The sequence below is a fragment of the Dreissena polymorpha genome, chromosome 5 (genome assembly GCF_020536995.1).
Source record: "Dreissena polymorpha isolate Duluth1 chromosome 5, UMN_Dpol_1.0, whole genome shotgun sequence".
Classification (NCBI taxonomy): Eukaryota; Metazoa; Mollusca; class Bivalvia; order Myida; family Dreissenidae; genus Dreissena; species Dreissena polymorpha.
In genome coordinates this window covers 34,736,943-34,761,442 of record NC_068359.1, presented here as the reverse complement: position 1 = coordinate 34,761,442, position 24,500 = coordinate 34,736,943, and the positions used below count along the sequence as shown (strand labels likewise).

The 24,500-nt window shown below is 34.3% G+C and overlaps 1 protein-coding gene across 3 annotated transcripts in view; it reads left to right on the top strand.

Annotated features, from left to right (window-relative positions):
- Positions 1 to 3,665, top strand: part of LOC127881602 (hepatocyte growth factor receptor-like) — a 71,533-nt gene extending 67,868 nt beyond the window's left edge. For all 3 annotated transcript variants that reach the window (XM_052429609.1, XM_052429607.1, XM_052429608.1), the window contains exons 24-26: positions 111 to 280; positions 1,412 to 1,570; positions 2,571 to 3,665. In XM_052429609.1, the coding sequence (XP_052285569.1) occupies positions 111 to 280; positions 1,412 to 1,570; positions 2,571 to 2,863 (622 nt within the window). In that variant the 3' untranslated portion in view covers positions 2,864 to 3,665. The remainder of the gene's footprint in view (positions 1 to 110; positions 281 to 1,411; positions 1,571 to 2,570) is intronic.
- Positions 3,666 to 24,500: the final 20,835 nt, after the last annotated feature.

The following is a 24,500-nucleotide window of genomic DNA, read 5'->3' as shown; positions in this document are numbered from 1 at the left end:
AAGTGTTGTTTGTGTTTAGCCTTTGCTGGCTGCACATGCCAAATTTTGGACGAATCTTAATGCATATGCATTAACCCCGATTGTCAGACTCATATCCTTTTTCTGGTCAGGTATGCAATTATGCGCAAGTGCTGGCACCCAGAACCCCGCAAGCGTCCAGACTTCAGCCAGCTGGCACACGAGGTGACAGAGATGATCAACATGATAGAGCAGGCCATGAAGCAAGGAGAGCACACAGCAGACATCCAAACCACCTACGTGAACATGGAAAACTGCACTGGTAGGCACATGTGGGGTGGAACAAAAGAATAATATAGTGAATGCTGTTCATGCTGAAAAAAGTTTCATTTTATTTAGTGAGCTTATTTGTTACTTAATTCCAGTGTATGACATAGCTGGTCTTTCATTGCCCAAAACAAATTATGTTGTAAGCATATGTGAATTATTATACCCCCGCAAACAAAGTTTAGGGGGGTATATAGGAGTGATTTTGTCTGTCGATCGGTCTGTCTGTCTGTTGGTTGGTCTGTATTAAGTGTCCGCTCTCTAATTCTAATTGTTTTCATCCGATCTTCACCAAACTTTGTCAGATGTTGTATGTAGATGGTGTCTAGGTCAAGTATGAATATGGGTCATGCAGGGTAAAAAACTAGGTCACGGGGTCACGCGTTTTAAACATTGAGCATGGTGTCCGCTCTCTAATTCAAGTACTTTTTATCCGAGCTTCACCAAACTTTGTCAGAAGTTGTATCTAGATGATGTATAGGCCAAGTTCAAACATGGGTCATGCCAGGTCAAAAACTAGGTCACTGAGTCACTTAGTGCGTTTTAAACATTGCATATGGTGTCCGCTCTCTAATTCAAGTAGTTTTCATCCGATCTTCACCACACTTGGTCTGAAGGTGTATCTTAATGATGTCTAGGCCTAGTTCGAACATGGGCCAAAGACAACATGCAAAATATTTTGTGTCAATGCGGCATGTGGGGGTATTAGTCACGTCTGTGACAAAGCTCTAGTTTATATTAAAAAATCAAGTTTGTTAAGTATATTTAGGCCTCCATCCCCATCAAACAAGTGAGTTCAAACGTCATTTTAAGTATTATTAATACCCATAAAAAACATCCCAAAAGAAAGCTTTCCATTTTGAAAACACACGATCTGAAGATTTGACAATTAATAGAAAGCTTGTAAAACTGAAAGCATTAAATGCATTCAAGCAGGTAATCCTGATTGATATGGTGTTTACCAAAAACACTCTTTTCCAGCCAGTTTCATAACCCATGAAGGACTTTATATTGCGTGCTGATGTCTAACTGTACAATTCCCATCAATCCTGCAGAGAGGGCGTACTGGATTCATATAATGTGTGCATAATAAAATAACTGTGATTTTTTTTGCCGTATGTTTCAGACTACCACTACACAGATGAGCTGATGCCTCCTGGCTCTCCGATGTCGGATGAACCGAACTCTGAGCCTACTTCCCCAACCTCTCCTACCTCTGCACAACCCCTGCCTTCTCCCCCCTCAGCCATGGCTCCCTCTCCCCCTGCTGCCAGTGCAGCCACAGGTATCTAGGCATTGAGATTTGTTAATGGGAAGGTCTGTGGACATGTCTCCATATGGTCTGACAAAACATGCACAAAACTACTGTAATGAAGTTCCATAGCTGATTATGATATTGACATTTTCTGTAAGTCAAAATATTTTAATGGAGGGAGGGTATGAGGTAGGAAGGGATGGATGGATGGATGGATGGATGGATAGATGGATGGATGGATGGATGGATGGATGGATGGATGGATGGATGGATGGATGGATCTATGCATGCACCACAGGGTTTTGGGTGGGTGGGTGGATGGATGGATGGATGGATGGATGGATGGATGGATGCATGGATGGATGCATAGATGGATGGATGGATGGATGGATGGATGGATGGATGGATGGATGGATGGATGGATGGATGGATGGATGGATGGATGGATGGATGGATGGATGGATGCGTGTATGGAGGGAGGGAGGGAGGGAGGGAGGGACAGGTGGCTTTCTGCTCTTTTATGGTCGGACAGTTTTTATGTAATCTTAACCAAACTTTCTGGAAATGTTTGTTGACATTTAATGGAAACCTAGTTTGATAAATAGCCAATTTGCATCAGGCTCTTCAGAGTTGTTTACCTTTGTTTATACAAAAGATAATTTCACATTTTGGCACTCCTACTGTTTTAATTGAATATTCAACAAACTTTCTGGAAATGTTAGCTAATATTAAATGGAGGCAATGTTAGATAACCAGGCACTTCAGAGCTTAAGGGCTTTGTTTGAACAAAAATGCAAAAATCCTTATTTGAGCTATTTTCACTCATTCACTGCTACCTGAACATTCATTAAACTTTCCAGATATGGGTTACATTATTTAGGATAGGCATTAATTTCAGTCCATGACAATTTTGAAAGCTGATAACCAGTCTAAATGTTTAAAAAAAATAAGACATTTCATTTAATTTGATGAAAACAATTTACAGAAGACATGAACAGGTTTCAGACATTAAATTGCAATCATATTTCAGGAACGTCTGCAGATCTTCCACAGAAATCCACAGCAGTTGCAGCAGTCATGCATGTAAAACCAAAACCAGTTCCCTCTCCAAAGCCTAAACTTTCTATCAAACCAGACAAAAAAGAAGTGAATGCAAAGACAGAAATTAACCCAAGGAGTCCTACTACAAGCAAGAATAATTCCAATGATAAGAAAGCAGGCGGAGGAGATATGGCAAAGAATGGGGAAGTTTTAAATGACCCTGAAAAATCTCCTTTAATGAAGCCAGGAAGTAAAGGGGAGCAAAATGAGTCTATAGCGTAAAATAAAAAGAAAATAGTGTTTATTCATATATTATATAATGTAATCTCTTTATTAGAATGATTTATGCAAAAATATTTTTGTTTAGAAAATTTTATTGTACAGTTTTTATATATTTTAATTGTAAATCAGTTGTTTTTTTTTGCTGCAACTTACTGAAATGTTATTATGTGTCAGGTGATGTTCTGATAAGTTCATGGTTGTTAATTAACCAAGGTTAGACTATGTTTTACCATGTGGTTAGCGAACAGAAATGTTTATTGAACTTGTTCCTAAAGTAGATACACTTACTAAAGCTTTAATTAAATATTGCAATGTTTATATGAGTGAGTAAAGAATTTTAGCTTATTCTACTATGTTCTTCTGTAATGGCTGAACCTCTTGTGATTTAAGGTTGTGGAAAAAATAACAGGTTTGTGATTTTATTCTCTGGAGTCAATGAAATTATTTTGCGAAACACATATCTGCATTGTTCTGTAATTAAGTGAAATGTATGCAAGGTTAATCATTTGCTATGTGTGATGCTGGAAGAAATTCAATAAACTTTTACATCTTTTTTTGTACAACAACGCCCAAAATAAGTGGAATTACTTTTTATGATCTGTATTTTAATCTAACATATTGAAATAGTTCAAATGGACAAGAAAGAGTTTAGTGGCAAAATCTTGGATTTTAGTAGTGTTTTTATTATTCTCTTGGCCCAAAGAAGAGTGTGCTGTAGTAAAGTTTATTTATTTTGGTTAAATGGTCCATGGTTTACATAATGCAGCATGAAACATGCTGTAAATTATTCTTAATAATTAAAAAGAAAATTATTAAAATGAAGAGTTTTCATCATTGTGTGTTTTCTTCAATGACGGAGAAATATTATTTATTGAAATAATCTTTATATACATTTATTTTACATATTCAACATACATTCTAGCAGCAATACATATGTTTAGGTATAACCAGTTTTCAGTAATTTTACAGTCAATTTCTCGCTTTATAGAAATCAAGGTACATATACTGTGGTTGTACATTGTCTCATGGCAAGTAATCATCCATCTTTTGAATGTTGTAGGAATTATTACAAACAAAAAATACAAACAGAAATGGCTAAGTGTTACCAGCGTAATTACTTCTTAACTTTTGCAGGAATCCTCATAATATTATACATTTATTAACAATCAGTGAATGATATGAACTCCAGATGATTATGACTAATCTGGCCCGTTAACTGCATGGAAATATTCATTTTTATGTTACTGAAATTATCAATTAGAAAAATGATAAAGACCCTTACTAATAACAGAAGTTTGTGACTGTTCTAATTGGGATAAAATAATAAGAAGTTAATACTTATGAAACTTTGAATACAAATTGGCATAAATGTATCTAATAATATGCTAACAGGTCATTTGAAACTATGATGTGTACAGATATATGATATGTATGTATATACTTCCTTATGTGGGAATCATGTTTCTGTTTGTATATATGTTTGTATAAAATGTATATTCCTAATCAATTTCCATTTTTATATATACATTCCTTTAATTGTTTATATTTAAGCAATTTGCTTTCTAGTATATTCAATTGTATTATATTTTAATGATCGTATATGCTTCATGTATGTGTCTGTCATAACATTGTAATGGCAGATTGCTATTCCATATTTATCAAAGTATGTACTGGTATGCACATTTGTTCTTCTGTTTGTTTCTGGCTTATTCAACTGGCCTTCTGTTTTCTTTTGCTCAATGTAATAAAGGTTGTAATGTTTTGAACATGTTGGTTGCACCAGTAATTAGCCTTACGAAATACATTTAAACACATATGTGATATCTTTGCATTAATTGTAGTCATAGTGTACGTTTTTTTATACAAACAAATGTGGGCATTTATGTTTATTATTCTTTACTTTTTCTCAGCAAAATATTTAAAAAACAATATTCCTATGATTTGGTTGTTTTCCACGCCAAACCTGTTTTAAGATATATGAATATTTTTGTTATATTGGTAAAGATTTTATTTTTGCCTTTGAAAGTTTATTTTAACAGTCATTTTTCATATGACTTGAGAACAAACTTTTAATGTTTTATTATGTCAATTGCTGTAAGTGCTTTAATTAAAGTTTGTTGAAATACCATATACAACTTAATGAGTACTTGGGACAAACCAGATTAGTGCAATTGTTTTCACAGGTGCATCATGTTAATGATGTTTTATATGCAGATATATTCAGGCACAAACAGAACCTATATATTGTATTTGAAAACACTAATTATTTGTATACCCTGTTTATAGTGTGCCTTTATTGTATGTTGTATTTGTATAGTTTTGTATAAGTAAAATGTGCTTTAAGATATTGACCACTTACAAATATGTATACACAATTTTTTAATATAAAATATATACGAACAATTTCTTTCAGAAGCATGTGCAGGGTATGGCATCATATAATGGTTTCATTCGTTATTTAAAGGTCATATTCAACAATAACTTAAGTTCGTAATATTAAAATACATAGTATAAAATGAAGTTTAAAAAAAAGTCAATGTTATAACCGTTTGTTATAACTATAAACAACTAGGTTAAAGTTCAAATAATGCTGTGTTTTGTTAACACCTATTTGAATTACTTCCCTCTGCTATGAAGTCAGATAAGAAATATAAAGCCTCTATTTATTTGTTGCATGGTTTAATTTCTACTTTTAAGAGATTGATTGCTCAGTCACATATTTATGTAACCATGACATTCAATTTTTCTTTCTAAAAAAGGTTTGACTCAATGATATATTGGATGAGTTCCAAAATGGTACCGGTTGCTTGAAAAACATGCAATGGGGCGGTTCATGTTTCTAAATATTTCTTTATATTACATCACCTTGTCAACACTCTAGAGGCAACATTTATTGTCTGATCTTAATGAAACTTGGTCAGAAAATTTGTCCCAATGATATCTTGGAGGAATTTAAAAAGTGTTCCGGCTGGTAAAACATGACCGCCAGGGGTCGGGGTATTTTTAGCCTCATATGGCTATAGTAAAACCTTGTTTAAGTAATTAGCACTCTAAAAGCTACATTTTTAGTCCACTCTTCATGAAACTTGATAAGAACATTTGTTCTAATGATATCTTGGGGATGCACTGAGCAGGTAAGTTCCTTTGTATCTCAGTTGACCGACTTTGGGCCTTTCAGGCCCTCTTGTTTATATCATGAAGTTTTCCGTGTTCAAAAGTTACATCCTGCAATATTAACTTTTGAAAACCAAGTTACAATTTAAAAATTATGTTTTATTAAATAAAACAATTAAACCAATTTATATCCTTAACAGTTAAGTTATGACATTGATTTGTAAACACCATTTTAATTAAATAACATGCAAATCTGTTTAATTATCGCATAAAATATATAAATAGTTGTCTTATTCATTTATCATGTTCTAAATGCTGTATTAGTCATAAGTTTTGTGTTTATATATTTGTTTCCTTTTTCAAATTTTATAAACATTATTGTATATGATATATATTTTTTGTTTAAATATGTAATAAAAATATGTATACATATATGGTTTGATTTTTAGTTATAATCTGTATATAAACTCATGTCTACACACAGCAATATATTGATTAATATTTTAAAACATCGCAGTTTTGGGAAGTTGAAACTTTAAGATTTAGTTAAGTATTTCATTGGTTGTACATAAAATATTATTAGACGTGTATTATGCAACATTTGCTGAAATATCATACATAAATTAACTATCAATCATCTACAGTATGCTACTTAAGCATGCAGTCTTATTATTTTAATACTTATTATTTTGTATCATTAAACTTTGTTATTGCCTAGCCTATTGTTTGGCTATACAGCCAGAACTTAAACTTACATTTGCTAAAACTAACATCACAAGTATAAATCATGGAAGTACCGATGTACATCTGTAATACAACAAGTATAAATCATGGAGGTACCGATGTACATCTGTAATACAATAAGTATAAATCATGGAAGTACCGATGTACATCTGTAATACAACAAGTATAAATCATGGAAGTACCGATGTTCATCTGTAATACAACAAGTATAAATCATGGAAGTACCGATGTACATCCGTAATACAATTTTTGCATACTCTCTTAATGATTACATGTACCTCAAATCGCAAGCACCGCATTAATTATGTTGGTATATTGTTAAGTTTAAAGTTTATGATATTATGATATGAATTCTATTCATTATGAAGGTCTTGGTGCAGAACAATAATCATAAACGCTTGTTAATATTTCTCATGATTTAGTCGAATTCCATGTGGAGGTTTATTTACCTCCTGGAAGTTCATTATATCAAGTCTTACAAATATTGAACGCGCAATGGATTTGCGTTACTCCTACAATCTACACTTTTCATACTGCACGTCAAATGTACTTTCCGTGTAAAATCTCAAAAGCCCGTGATCCGTTTAGATGAAACTTTATAGACAGTATCCGTATATGGTGAACACTAAAGTATTATAAGACTGCAATTTCCCTTTCGTTACGAACAGGGCAAAATTTCTGGAATAAATAAGCCAATACCAATGACAAAGTCGGTACCATTGGGTAATGGTCTGGTCGTTCCTGTCCTTTTATCTTCCACTGAAATATTACCACACGTTATTGTTCGTATGCTTACACTTAACCATTAACAAAATATCAACAAACAAAACACATTTATTGGAAGGATCCGCAATTTCTGCTGATATTTCTGTTATAACTACATTTAACTTCATCTAGAATTTTGCAAAGCACATTTGAATATGTTTAAAATAGTTTTTGAAATGCAGTTTAGATAAGATAAAATCAAGCATGATAATTAAAAACAAGCGAGCAAAATAGCAAGCTTCAAAAGTGGACAACTGTTACAGACATCTTGCTGAATCGTAACGGTTGCATCTACAAACAGTACCCATGCAAATTTCTTCTAAAATGCACTGTTCATTCCATTTTTATCCCCTGCCATAGGCGGATGGATATTGTTTTGGCGTTGTCCGTCTGTCTTTCCGTCCGTCCGGAGCCATATCTTGGAAGTGCTTTGGCGGATTTCATTGAAACTTGATATGAGTATGTATATGGATAAGAGGATGATGTACGCTAGATGGCATTGTTCACCTTCTGTTAATAACGGAGTTATGGCCCGTTGTATCTTGAAAAAAATGCTTTTTTTAGTGTCAAATATAATGCTTTTGTGTCCAGAAGCATATAAGCGGGGGATATCAATTCAACGAATTTGCTTGTTGGTCATATTGTCGATCAGTTTGTAGGATATACAAAGTGCATTGGAAAATGTCATGACACATGGTATTTTGCTTGACTGATGATTTGCAATCGCGCCCTATTAAAGATTCCTTGTAGCTTTTTAGTGTTTTATTTTAACTGCTTTTTTGACCAGCATGCAATGCCTGATCGTTCATGGAAAACAATGAATGTAACAGACGCTCCATCATATAAATCCTAAGTGCTAGTATCGTTTTATATTCAGCGGTATGTTACAGCAACCCAACTTTGCAATCTGACGCTTGAACTTAGTTATGTTTATATATTGAAGCACAATTAAGATAAATAGCTCTTATATCATAATTTATCCTGAACGTAGCACGTCTATGGACATATAACTAGGAGATAATGTTCACGAATAATTAGAAACGATAGATTTTCCTGCTTTTTTAAAGGTCCATCAATCGAGAGTTATGGAGCATTTTAATTATCAAGATCAAACAATCATTTCATCCAAGCACGTCTGTCGATTATCCATCATACACGAGCTATTTGTTCACTTCTGTGTTTCAGAGATTGTTGGTGCATGCAAGTCCAAGACAAATACATACATTTTATATTTTAATTTATGATTAAATTGATGATATATACGAGACATGACAAATAAAATGACTTTTTAGTTTTTAATACTACAAATAAAATGAATTTGTAATACTATACTGTTTAAAATATGATCACCGCGTATTGGTGTTGTACTATTGTTGAATGCCCAATTTTCCAATACTATATCGCCTTTGCTTTTATCGAGATTGATTATACTGGAAAAATACGATGATATGGAAACAAGACAAAAACATATCAGTTATACCGGTAGCTATTAAACATACATGTGAATCTTAAAATCAAATCTCATCATGGTCACCGCGATAACTCGAGAATTGCCATAACCCTGTAATCAGACCTGAAATAGCTCCGATCTTCGAGTCGAACATTCTGAACTAGAAAAATCTAAACGTAATTATACCCCCACAAACGAAGTTTATGGGGGGTATATAGGAGTGAGTTTGTCTGTCGTTCGGTTGGTCTGTCGGTCCGTATTAAGTGTCCGTTCTCTCATTCAAGTTGTTTTCATCCGATCTTCTTGATGTCTAGGTCAAGTTCGAATATGGGTCATGCCGGGTCAAAAACTAGGTCACGGGGTCACTTAAAGCGTTTTAAACATTCAGCATGGTGTCCGCTCTCTAATTCAAGTAGTTTTCATCCGAGCTTCACCACACTTGGTCAGAAGTTGTATCTAGATGATGTGTAGGTTAAGTTCGAACATGGGCCATGCCGGGTCAAAAACTAGGTCACGGGGTCACTTAGTGCGTTTTAAACATTGAGCATGGTGTCCGCTGTTTTATGTGAAGACAACATGCAAAATATTCTGTGCCAATGCGTCACGTCTGTGACAAAGCTCTTGTTGAGAATCTTTCCAACAAATGTAACATATTCGTATTCAGATTTCACATTGAGGAGCAAACGGTATACATTTTTGTAAGTTATACACTATTATGGATACAATAATATAAATATGAAGTGAAATTTACAGTGTCAAGAGAGTTTTATACAGTGCATTAAATTGTTCTTACAAGATGCATCAACGCATGCTAACACTGTCTCAATATTGTACAAACCATTACTAAATGATGGATGCAATAAATTATTTGATTGCAGCGCTTGCAAGATATGTCAGATTTTATCGGCTTTGTTTATAGAGCGTTGTTGTAATTAGGAGATTGCATGTTTGATCACACGGTTTCGACATTTATGATAACAAAATATAGAAGACCATTAAACGCAATATAGAAGACCATTAAACGCCGTTATTTGGTTTATTGCGGTTTCAGAGAGGATATTCATAGCGAGATATCGTATGTATACGTGGGATTTTAAATAGCAGATTGAGAAAAAAAACTCGTCAAGAACGCAGGAACGACACTAAGTGAAATCGCTAGCCTCAAAATAAGATATGTTCAAACATCTTACTGGCGCGATACGGTTGCATCTGCAAAAAGTTTCAAGTAACAATGTATAAATTGCATTGAAAATGTCATGACAAGAGATGGTATTTTATTTTGAAATACTAATTTTTTTGTCACGAAGCCCAACGATATACAATATTCTAACACGGCACCTGGCAAATTTCATGTAAACAAAGAAGAAATTCGTCTATGGGTTATTCTGCAATAATTATGAGCGGATCTTATACACTGAAAGCACGCGCTGTAACTAAACAAAACATGCCGATACACTTTCCAGCGTAATAATCCGGTATTTTATGAATGAAAGTCGCGGAGGGCGTAGATCTGATCGACAGCAAAGCCGAAAGCTATTTTTAAAAGCGGAACTTCACATGAAATATTACGCAAGAAAAACAAGATACATTGTATAAATCTTAATTAAAAACCGTGTTAGAATCGAAATAATTGGTGTACGTTATAGTTTGTTGTCGAATAACCAACGGCTTCGCACTCGTGATTTAATCCCTACGCATCTAAACTTCCGGCCGTGGGTTATTCGACAACAAACTAAAACGTAAACGAATTATTTCTTAAACAGCATGCTTTTGTGACTTGTATTCGATTCGTTATCTTTCATGGAAAATATAGTAACAGGGACGGAATTGCCTAAATTCGTCTCCAACATAGAAATCAAAAGTGCTACTATGGTTTTATATTCAGCGGTATATTACAGCAACCCAATTTTGTAAAGTTTAGTTACGTTTTCTATCTTGAAGCACAATTAAGATAAATATATAATAGTGTATGTAGTTCATACAGTTCATTACATGTGTGCAAAGCTACAATAAATACGTTGTCGTGAAACAATTTTGAAATAACTTAAGAGCAATATTTCACGGCTTATGTACATAAATGTTGTGTTTTTTAGGTAAATTTTAGGTTTTTGGTTAAGTTTAGCCTGCATGATGTTTGTTTTGAAAGAAAAAACAAGTTTGCTAAATTGCATTAACCTGTTATAGGGGCTACTTTTGTAGAGGATAGATCACGATGTAAAGGTCACTTATTTTTAGTTGTGAGCGGTAGCGAGCGAATAATGCAGAAGCAGTTTTGCAAGTCAGTCTGTTGTTAGCTACGCTAGGAACGATAACCATGCTGTGTACCAGTGCTGCAGACAGCCAGTATGTAATTAATAGTGTTTAAGAGCTTGTGCGACGATATTGGCCAGTCTAGTGTTTATAACAACTTGTGCGACGACATTGGCCAGTTTATCATTGAAATCTGTACATATAGGCTGCTTTCAGGGAAAACGGGGCTTAATGCATGTCAAGTAAGATTAGCCTGTGCACACTGATTAGCCTGTGCAATGCGAACAAGCTAATCAAGGACGACACTTTCTGATTTTATAATGTTTTTCGTTTAAAGAGAGTCTCTGGTACTGGGATGACTATAAATGCACAACCAATTGTGAACAAAGAGACATATTGTTGTTATTTTGTCTAAGTTATCTCTATAACATAAATATGAGGATAAACAGTGCACACACATCTCGACATGTTATTTAAAACACACTCTTTATACATGTGAATGGGTTGTGTTCATTTCAAACTTGCGATATAAAAAAGCTATAACATAATTTTGAAAACTGAGTTGCGTCTAAGATTATGCAATAGCGAACAATGTCAGTGCCTTCAGCGCTGTGATTATTTGCGTCTAAGATTATGCAATAGCGAACAATGTCAGTGCCTTCAGCGCTGTGATTATTTTGAACATGTCACTTCAATGTACATGTAGGGTAACTAAGAAATAATGTTCACGAATAATTAGAAAAGATAGATTTTCCTGTTTTGTTAAAGGTCCATCAATCGAGAGTGATGGAACATTTTAATTAGCGAGATCAAACAATCATTTCATCCAAACACGCCTGTCGATCTCCCACCATACACGAGATATTTGTTCACTTCAATAGCTGTTAGTTACATTATGTTAAAAGTATTGACAGTTGTTACATCATGCTCTTATGACTGGAATCAATATGTAGCAAAACAATTATGAAAAATAGAGCACTTACTTTACATAGAGATAGTTGGTGCATGATAGTCCAGGACAATTTTAATATTTTATTTCACAGTTTAATTGATGATAAATACGAAACATGCCAAATAAATTGGCTTTTTAATACTACGGTTCTAAATATGATCACCGCGTATTGGTGCTGTACTATTGTTGAATGCCCAATTTTACAATACTATATCGCTTTGCTTTATCTTGATTCATTATACTGGGAAATGTAGACGATATGAGAACTAGAAAAAAATGTATTATATAAATAATAGCTATTACAATACAAGAGTATCTTCAAATCAAATCTCATCATGGTCACCGCGATAACTCGAGAATTGCCATAACCCTGTAATCAAACCAATAGCTCCGATCTCCGAGGCGAACATTCTGAACTAGAACAATCTCAACATAATTAAAGCGGGTATATACGATCTTGTCAAATATTTATTAATTAATATAAAATGTGTAAAAAACTAAAATAAAAGTTAAGAAGAACATGTGTCGAAAAATGCTAAATAAGCCATATATTTAATTCTGAAATCGAAAAAGGCTGTACACCCTAATTCGCCAGCATGAATATCATGCATGTACGATGTCAATCTAAATTTAGTTTAACGGTTCATTTGAAATTCTTGCAGCGATATCGATTCATACGACACACGAACACTTACTAAAAAGACGAATGCATCGGTTATTGTAGGAAAATATTACGAATTATCTTTGTCACAATCGGCTCGGGGCGCTAATTTGTATTTGCTGCATTTTATGGAATTCGTCTTAAATGTATCATTTTTCTTGCATATTGTGTGTTATTATAACATATTTGTATCAATATATTACAATTCCACACATATAAAAATCGTGTAATCTCGCTTTAAGAATCGTTCCAACAGATGTAACATATTCGTATTCAGATGTTACATTAATGAGCAAACTGTATAGAATAAATGAAAAAGTCGTTCCAACTTCCACGTAGATCCCACAAAAGTCTTTAACAGCTGGCTGGAAACTTCCAATCTTAAATAATTTATGATAAGCTATTCATTTGATTAAAGCCCATTTCTAATTCTAGTATTCTTCAAGCGAGATTATACGATTTTGTCAAATATTTATTAATTTATATAAAATGTGTAAAAACTTATTTTACATATATTTCAATATAAATTAAAATAAAAGTTTAGAAGAACATGTGTCGAAAAATGCGAAATAAGCCAGATATTTAACTCTGAAATCGAAAATGTCTGAACAGTCGAATTCGCCAGCATGTAAATCATGCAAGTACGATGTGAATCTAAATTTAGTTTAACGGTTCATTTTAAATTCCTGCAACGATATCTATTCATTCGACACACGAACACTAACTAAAAAGACGAATGCTTCGGTTATTGTAGGAAAATATGTACGAAATATCTTCGTCACAATCGGCTCAGGGCGCTAATTTGTCTTTGCTGCATATTATGAAATTCGTCTTCAATGTATAATTTGTCTTGCCTATTTTGTGTTATTGTAACATATGTTATCAATATATTACAATGTAACACATATAACAAATCGTATAATCTCGCTTTAAACGATGTTCGTGGCATATCCTGTTTATGATAGTCGTATAAAGATAATGACCATCTGTCTCGTACGCTGCACATTCATCTTTATTGTTTGTTTTAAGTCGAAGACGAATCATAGACGGAAAACACCTTTATGGAAATGGATCAGCGATGTGTATGTATTATTCGATATGTTCCTTTTGCGATTACGACGGTTCGTTTTGAGTACATTAAATAAGCCCCACCCCACACATAAACCTCGTCCAAGCCAATCGAAGATTGGTGGGTATAATACACTTATGGGAGTCCGTGCTTGCGCGCATGAAGACAGAACAATTGTTTTACATATTCTAAATGTCGGGTGCATTTATTTGTTGGAGACGTTTCTATAGTATTTTGTTTACATACCACATCGCACTGGTTTAGACTTTAACGTGATACAAGTCCAGGTATCATCAGCATATAACACATGATTTATCATATCTAATTTCGTAATATAAATAAAGTAGATACCCACAGTTTGATGAAGGTAATCACTTTTTTCAGTATGCGCTCATCTGCCAATTCAGACAGAAAAAAACGGGTTTAGGGGTCCGCTAAAATGTCTTCAAAGTGCATTTACAATAATGTTTCATTTAACTGTAATCCTGTTATAAGACGCATTTCCAGTGTCAAGTATTGTTTTATTGGATTACATTTGGTGGGTAGCGGATCCTGTTCGCACCAACTCGTACTCCTCCTCTTTGAAACCAATGTTAAATCATTTTAAGTACTTTCTTTGTAATGAAAATGTGTTCCTGTAGCCGAAGAACCACAATAATCAATAGATTCGGCATAACATAATAATGCCAGAGAACCCGTAAGAAATATTTGAAAGCTCAGCAATATTGGGGAAAATATTGACCTCGCATTTGCAGTGCCACGTCGAGATCATTTGGCGATAATTTCTACAAGATCGGACATCATGTTGTTTTGCACTGAATTGATTGAGTACTTTGTTTTCCTCATTAAGCACGGTGCTGTCAATAACAATATAGGGTATGTAGAACAAATGCCCAGGGCCCATATTCAACAAACAATTCTTAGACTGCATTCTAAGAATACAAAAATATTCTTTAAATTGATATATTGAAGAATTGCTTGAATTTTGAGTCAAACTTGGAATTAAACACCTCAATCAATGATATTCTTCAGGTAGAATATTTTGGTAATGACACAATCACCAGTGGAGGCCTGTATATATTCAAACACTGAACGCAATTTTCTTGTTCCAAGTATATTCTTTATTCTTAAGTCTCAGAATGGGTTGGTGATAACGGGCCCAGGACAAAGTTGCTGACAATTTTCAGAACTTTGGGATTTTATGTAATTATAAAGAAATGTTGGGTTTGTGTTAAATCAATAAGAATTAATTAACAATTATTTTATTATTTGTTACCGAACGTATAGTAAGAATAAACTCACAAAAACAGTCGCACTTCTTTTGCATAATGTGGCATGCATACCGTATAGTAAATGAATATAGTATGTGGACTGGGCACACACACATATACAAAATAGCTAAAAAAATGTCAATAACGAATTGTTTTTCCACCAAGTTTATGTTTCTGTGTTTGACAATAAGTTCGTTATAAATAATTAACTTTTTTGTCATCACGTTTCTGAGATGTAGTATCTTGCTGTAGATAATAATCGAGAAGCTTTAAAGGGATCTTTTCACGTTTTGGTAAATTGACAAAATTGAAAAAAAGTTGTTTTTAGATTCGCAAATTTTCGTTTTAGTTATGATATTTGTGAGGAAACAGTAATACTGAACATTTACCATGGTCTAATATAGCCATTATATGCATCTTTTGACGATTTAAAAACCTGAAAATTCTAAAGCGTTGCAACGCGAAACGATTGAATAATTTGGAGAGTTCTGTTGTTGTCGTGTAATTTTGTGAAACTACAAAGATTGCTTATATAAACTATAAAATACGTCTTTCATACATACTTGGCAGGATGGCCGAGCGGTCTAATTGGTTTTTATTTTACTAGAAAATACTGTAAATTGACCTCCTGTCTTGACCCCTCTTTCTTGCCGCTCTAAATCGCAAAGTAAATGTTTGCCGTTACAAAGTTGAACGATATTACAGCCCTAAAAATCGACAGTCTTCAGCTAGAAATGAAACAAGTATTTATCCGTTAAAAGTATTTGAAATAACGAACCCCATTAATAAATACATTGAACAAGGGCTGTTTTGTAAAACATGCATGCCCCCCATATGGGCTCTCAGTTGTAGTGACAGCCATTTTGTAAATATGTTTTTTGTCACTGTGACCTTGACCTTTGACCTAGTGACCTGAAATCAATAGGGGTCATCTGCGAGTCATGATCAATGTTCCTATGAAGTTTCATGTTCCTAGCCATAAGCTTTCTTGAGTTATCATCGGGAAACCATTTTACTATTTCGGGTCACTGTGACCTTGACCTTTGATCTAGTGACCTGAAAATCAATAGGGGTCATCTGCCAGTCATGATCAATGTACCTAACAAGTTTCATGATCCTAGGCATAAGCGTTCTTGAGTTATCATCCGGAAACTATTTTACTATTTCGGGTCACCGTGACCTTGACCTTTGACCGAGTGACCTCAAAATCAATAGGGTCATCTGCGAGTCATGATCAATCTACTTATCAAGTTTCATGATCCTAGGCATAAGCATTCTTGAGTTATCATCCAGAAACCATTTTAATATTTCGGGTCACCGTTGACCTTGACCTTTGACCTTGTGACCTGAAAATCAATAGGGGTCATTTGCAAGTTATGATCAATCTACCTATCAAGTTTCATGATCCTAGGCATAAGCGTTCTTGAGGTATCATCTGGAAACCATTTTTACTATTTCGGGTCACCCTGACCTTGACCTTTGACCTATTGACCTGCAATCAATAGGGGTCATCTGCGAGTCATGGTCAATCTATCTATCAAGTTTCATGATCCTAGGCATAAGCGTTCTTGAGTTATCATCCGGAAACCATTTTACTATTTCGGGTCACCCGTGACCTTGACCTTTGACCTAGTAACCTGAAAATCAATAGGGGTTATCTGCGAGTCATGATCAATCTACCCTTCAAGTTTAATGATCCTAGGCCTAAGCGTTCTTGAATTATCATCCGGAAACCATTTTACTATTTTGGGTCACAGTGACCTTGACCTTTGACCTAGTGACCTCAAAATCAATAGGGCCATCTGCGGTCATGATCAATGTACCTATGAAATTTCATGATCCTAGGTCTAAGCGTTCTTGAGTTATCATCCGGGAAACCACCTGTGGACGGACCGACCGACCGACAGACCGGACCGACGACAGGACCGACCGACATGTGCAAAGCAATATACCCCCTCTTCTTCGAAGGGGGGCATAACAAAAAAAACATAAAATGCATAACTGAGAATGCAAAAATTAAGCAAAAAAAAAGTAAGTAACATTTGTATTGGAATGATGTCATATATCAAAAAAGTTGTTGAACTACGATAATTTAATCTAAATCTCTTTTCCGATCCATGATTTTAAGGGAATTGTTAACATATTTTGGCTTTTTTTTTTCAAATGTCATTGGATATAATTGCTTACAAAACTATTTAATGTTTTGAGTAAGAAAATAAAGTTGAACAAAGAAAACTGACTTCGCTAGTGTTGGAACTCGTGTCGTCAAGAACCCAAATCGGATGTGATAACACTGCGACTCGTACACTATCACGGCATAATGCTAAATAGAATACCTATTGCAAAATTTAACTAGCTTTTACCACAAAAGAATTGTTTAACGAACGAAATTTGTTTTATTTTCTAAAAACGTTTTTACACTAAAAATGGTCTCAAAAAATCGCTAAAAAGGTCTTTGAAAAATTCGTAAAAGAGAATCTTCATAAAAAGTTTGTGAGTGAAAAATTGTGAGAATTAGAACATTCTTTATTAAATATCTTATCGATTTCGTCGGCCAAAATCACACATCCGGGCATTCTTATCCCTTTTGAAAAACGCACCTGCCTGTAAGACGTTTCTGATAGTCTGTTTGCAAAAGTCTATTGGCTAGAGTCATAGACAGTTACTTGTTGACACCGTTTACAGTGGGACTTAACCAAATGGCATATATCATCCTGAACCGTATTTCATTCGAAATGAGCAGTAGGAAATAAAAAAAACACTCTTTGATGTTATAAATAACACCATTGCCAGCTATCGGATTTTAACTTCATTTGTGTGGTCTTAGTCAATATATAATCGAATCAGCTAATATGCGAAACCTTGCCTTAAATCGACGGATTGCCATTCGTTAATGCATATATGTAGTCCATCACCGAACTGACGCTGTTAAGCTACCAGTATCCACTGGCTGCTAAATATTTGCGAAATATTAAGAAAATCTTGGATCCAAATGACTAACTTCATTATCATTAACAAATGTTACGAAGAAAGCATGTTTTCACAAGAGTTGATTAATACATGTACCTATAACAATTTAACAAACCTAATTCGTAATTCTCTTACAGAATACTTACATAATAATATAAGTTTATGTTCATAGTAGCGCGTTTATTGCAGGGTCCTAGATTTAAGAATTTCATCAAATTTGCACTCCAGTAGTTAATTACTTTAATTTATGAATGTTAGCGTTTTAATAGACAGGGCTCTTTAATTAAGCTCGTGTCTTCGAGTTATTGAAATCCACCTCGATCACTTCTATGAAATACAATAGAGATTTAAGATACGAAGCGCTCACTTAGGTATGGTGTACTCGCAATGTCACATATTTACTTAATACAAGAGATTAAAATTGTATTAATATCCACCTTATGCAATTTGATAAAACGTAGTTATTTATATCTCTATTGAAGCTACCACTGTATATCAATATACCAAGATTGCTTAACTACAGATAGTTCTAAGTATTCGTTTAAAACACGGTCAAAAAAGATTATTGTCAGTGTGTCATGGGTATTGTAACGTTAACATTTGTGTTTTGTTAAATCAACACTATTCTGAACTTTTATTTTTTATCGTTATGCATGCTGCGTAACAAAATTTACTATTTATCAGTGAGGAACACAACCTATTTAAAGGGATCTTTTCACGCTTTGGTAAATTGACAAAATTGAAACAAGAAATATCTTTAAAAAAGATATACGGCGTAAATAGTTTAATGAATGAGATCAAGTATAGCGAATGTCTTTTTCTGTGCAGTTCTTAGCTGCATCACACGCAGTACGGGATGTTACGGGGAGTTTTCGCGGCTTATTTTACATTATAACATATTGCTGGTCATAAACCTATAGATACAAAACAGAAAACCAAAAGAAGAATGGAAGTGAAATTTAAACATATGAGTCAACCGGCCACACGAGAAGTATCCGTATTTATAGGCGCGTTCTTCGAACAAACCTGTTTTAGTGGTTTGTCGGGCATTGCTATTTGATTCGATTATTAACAGTATCAATTATCATCGTGCTAATGCTTAAAGTGATATTATGGGCATTTTGCACTGTTGAATTGAGCTGAAAAGAATTAACAGGTCAAAATAGTTAGTTAAAATGTGGTTACTGATTAATTATCTGCAACTCACCTTGCTACCAGTTGTTTATAAAAATATTTTTATATTCGATATTCTTACGTGACCCACCCAGTCCTGTAAGCTGAAATGATCCGTAAAACAATTTCGTGTCTTTGTCGTATGAACAAATATGCACTAAAACTAAATTTAGGTTCAACTCGTAAACGCATGATCAGTTGTCAAACGAAAGTACGGTTGATATTCAAATGCATTATTTTTCTCTTTCTGGTATATTGTTTTAGTATGATGATGCTGCATTAATTAATATAAGTGTATATGAAGTAGAAACATCAAAAATAATCAACGGTTGCGATAGACACCTATAAACTGTTACATGCTCATAATATCACTTTAGTACATTAGGCAATATGGACGAATAATTATTGTTAAATTTATCAACACTAATATTTATCATTGTATTGTTGAAAACACATTAAGAATCTATTATTTACATACCACAATTATATTGCTGAATATCTTCATTTAACATATTTCTGGTCTAAAGAAAATTCCAGGTCACCTAGTTCACGGATAGCGTCTTTATTATATAACGATTATTTTACTGGCCGCCAACTCCGGTGATGACCTGTATATAAACTCTGAATGTCCGCGAATTGACCCGATATACCTCGCGGGTTGAAATGCAATGCTTTAAAGTGAGGCCTCGCTTCCATTGCTCTTTATACTTTTACATGTTAACATGTTGACAGGAATAAGGAAGTAAGTACTAAATATGAGAACATAGCCTTTTAAGTATAAACGCTCTTGCGCTGGTAATACTCTGAAAATAAAAGGTGTATGCACAAACTGTATTGATGTCGAGAATTGAGTGTAAAACTGTTCTATCTATTAAGCCTTTTCATTCGAGACAAATTGTTTCATACAGTAAAACAGTGTTACAAAGACGCGGATATGTTTCCAATATTCTGGTGGTATACTCAAATCAGCCAATGGAATAAATGAAGTGTATTCATTCGTACCTAGCCGCGGGAAATTTTATTGGAATTTTATTGGACACTTACAAAGGTCAGGCTAAGGTGAAAAGCTGGCTTATGCAGCTTACGCCGAAAAAGTTGTTTCAGATTCGCAAATTTCGTTTAAGTTATGATATTTGTGAGGAAACAGGAATACTGAACATTTACCATGGTCTAATATAGCCATTATATGCATCTTTTGACGATTTTAAAACCTAAAAATTATAAAGCGTTGCAACGCGAAACGATTGAATAATTTGGAGAGTTCTGTTTTTCGTTAAATTTTTGAAACTACTACGAAGATTGCTTATATAAGGTATAAAATACGTCAAGTATGTGTACTCGGCGGAATAGCTCAGTAGGCTAAAGCGTTTTTACTTCAGGACTCTGGCAGGACTCCAGGGGTCACTGGTTCGAAACCTGATCCGGGCAATGTTCTTTTCCTTTTTTTAATTTTATTCTTGATTTTTTACTGGAGCTTTTACGATCCAATGTTAACATTTATCAATATAAAGCATTTAATGAATAAGTTAAAAATGCCAAAATCTGTGAAAAGGCCCCTTTAAGCATACATAAACGAAACAGTCTGAAGTGTTTTACAAAGTGATCATACACACAAATCATGAAAATAGTGTGTATTGTTTAAAAAAATATATATAACATGGTAATGGATAGAATCTACAAAAATTAAAAACATGACATATCATTAAAAAGATATTCGGTGTATATCCTGACTTTGAAATAGAGGTACACAATTAAATTAAGAAAGAATGTTTAAGATTTGTGTTCTTATTCTCACTTTAGACTCGCATATCCACCGCATGAACTGTTATTATGAAGTGCACTTATATTAAACTACATAATAGTGTTCGTAGATACAAATTTTACTATGTGATAGCACATCATATGTTTCAGGGCATTACTTATTATAAATTTGTTTCTTCGTCATCGAAACATATGTTCTGTTGATATTTGATAAGACACAGTGTTCTTGAAACACTTTCAAATACTACTGTTACATCAGTGTCATGCGAAAACTGGTCTTATGGCATATGCGGCCAGTGTAGCTCAAGTCCAGCCTGTGCACTTGCGAAACTTGTTGTGATTTAGTATTTGGCGGCTCAGTATCTGATCAGAACTGGGTCTGTGCTGAACATAGGGGCAATAAAACCACATATCTATCATTAAACAATAATTTGATCGATCTTTGATTGAACCCGCGATAAAAATGCCTAAACAAAGTGTGAAAATGTGTGCGAATCATTGAAAAAAAACAAGTACTTTAATGTATATATTTATTTAGTCAATACTTAAAACGTATGTATTACTGCAAAGTCTGACAAAATCATCTTGTGTTGACAATATAATTACGTCGTCAAATGCTCAAAGAGTGAATGGTTGAAAACAGATGCGGCGTTGCGTGGCACTACTTAAAATTGATGAACGTTCAGCCTCGTTCTGGAGTGCGTTCAGTTACAGGCGAACGTTCGCCAATGATCGTTCGTTTCCGATTCGGTCTTATTGAACGATAAGTTCGGCGCGAACGTTTCAAGATGGCGGCTCCCAGAAAATTGATTGCGATTTTGATGGCGTAATAACACAGAAAGTACTTATCCAACAGATTTTTCAAAAATGATAAAACCTATAATAATTTGATTATAATTATAAGTGGTGTGGATGCGATAGTGTTATTTTTCATTAGCGATCAAATTTAGTGTAAGAGGTGCATTAAATCAGTTAAAAAAAAAATAAAGCCCTAAATAGCGCAATACATTACAATCTTCAAATGCAGTTGTAATTTTCTTTTACATTGAATGAATTTTAGTTTCGTTTACATTTAATGAAATATTAATAAATTTTAGCATTCAATGGAAAAAAAACAAGAGGGCCTGAAAGACCCAAAGTCGCTCAGCTGAGATAACAAGATATCATTGGGACAAATCTTCTGACCAAGTTTCACGAAGATCGGAAAATAAATGTGGCCTCTAGAGTGTTAACAAGGTTTTAATATAGCCTTATAAGGAAAAATGCCCCGCCCCCTGGCGGCCATGTTTTTCAACTAACCGGCATCATTTTCGAACTCGTCCAAGATATTATTGAGATGAATCTTCTGACCAAGTTTTATGAAGATCAGACAATAACTGTGGCCTCTAGAGTGTTAACAAGATTTTACTATAGCCATATATGGCCATATAAGGAAAAATGCCCCGCCCCTTGACAGCCATGTTTTTCAAGCAAACATAACCATTTTCGAACTCATACATGATATCATTGAAACCAATCTTGTGACCAAATTCATGAAATTGGACAATAAATGTGGCCTCTAGAGAGTTAACACGCCAAATGTTGACGCGCCGCACAACGGACAACGGACGACGGACAAAAAGCGATCATAAAAGCTCACCATGAGCACGTTGTGCTTATGTGAGCTAAAAACACCTGCATATTTTGCGAATTGAACTGTCTTTGAATGTACATTTATTGAAAACTCTTTTGTAGTGATAATGAGCGACACAAATCTGGCAGTTTATTATACCACAAATCTGGCATTTATTATACCATAAATCTATACATTTATTTTACCCAGACAAATCACATTCGTGTACCTAATCGATGGAGAATTCCGGAATAAATGCAGTTGCTTTCTTACAAAAAAAATATGTAAAGGAACGTAACTCAAATTATTTAAAACTATTGACGCTATGTTAAATATTAATTCCACTCGAGCATCTGTATTTACTTTTTTCAGCAGAAGTTCTTTGACGCGTAAGACCTCTAACTAAAGCAGTTTTTTTAAATTAATATGACCACAGATAGCTGAAATCATAGATAATCAAATAGGTTTTGCTATAGTGGAGCTAACATTAAAACCTTAACCAACCGACCTAATTTTTAAGGTCTTAGTAAACAGGGTGCAGATTCAACGGGGTTTTCAGGGGGTTGCACATGGGCTGTACAGAATGTACACACCGTTAAAAACTTAAAAAACTATCTCAGTTACTGAATACATTTTGAAAGTTTTGTTTATAAAAGACAGTAATTCTTGCGGTGTGTTGCCGATATCTTAAGGTATAAGAATAGACCCTTGAATACGTCTGAAATCGGTGACAAATTTCAAGTTGCGAGGAGCATAATCGTGCAGCACACAACGATTTTTTTGATCAAGAAGAAAGGCTTATTATATAAAGTAATTCTATATTTTTCACATCGCCATAAGAAGCATCAGACTTGTTGCACATGTTGAAATTCTTTAAAAAAAATGTTTTGAAAAGTTGTTTGAAAAAGAGCATCACTACCGGTGTGTTTTCATTCATGAACGTATAATCGGGAACCCATCAAAGTCACGTGATCCTGCACCCTGGTATTCAGAGATATGAGACATGCTATAATCATAACGATGTGTGCAACTTAAAGCGAGTATATACGATTTTATTATATGTAGTGATTTTTCTAACATAAAGAATGCATACGAATAAACGAAGGAATGTTAAATACAATATTGGTTTTGCCTTATAATGGTGCCATGAACACAATTTAATTTGAATTTAAAGAAATCCGTTGCGACCATGAAAGACAATACCGACCGTTAACTCGTATTAGTTGCAACAAACATTGTGTCGTTGTGCCGCATAGGATATTCGGAATTCAAAAAGTGAACATGTTTTTGTTCAGAATGAGTTTTCTTCTGTAAGCGCGTAGATTATTGTAATTGAATAAAACTCTAATGTCGTTTACTTTATGTTAATTTTTAATTTGTGTGCGTAGTCATCATGGACGACACTTTCCGCCTAGACTGGATTTTTGTGAGTAGAGACTAACTTTTAACGGAAAGTCCATAAAAGGGGAACATGTCTCTGATTGCCTGTGCGGACTGCACAGCCTTATCTGATGACACTTTACATGCATTCATCTCAGTTTTCCCAGACCGAGACTCACTGTATTTGACGACCTTTCACTCTGTCCTTCGAACGTGGGAAGCAAGAGAAGCCAGACTCAGTTGATTGGGAAATGCGTTCTGCAGCCATGACGCGAAGACCGTACGGGAGGCTCATAGGTATTCCGGGCGTAGCTTGAGAGGCACATCGACAACCATAATAAGCTAGATAGGCCGAACAATAAAAACCGAGTCGCGTTGCTATATACATGTTTATTATAATAAAATATAGTTTACCAAATTTATGGTAGATATTTTAACATAATTTATTGCAGAACTAATCTCATT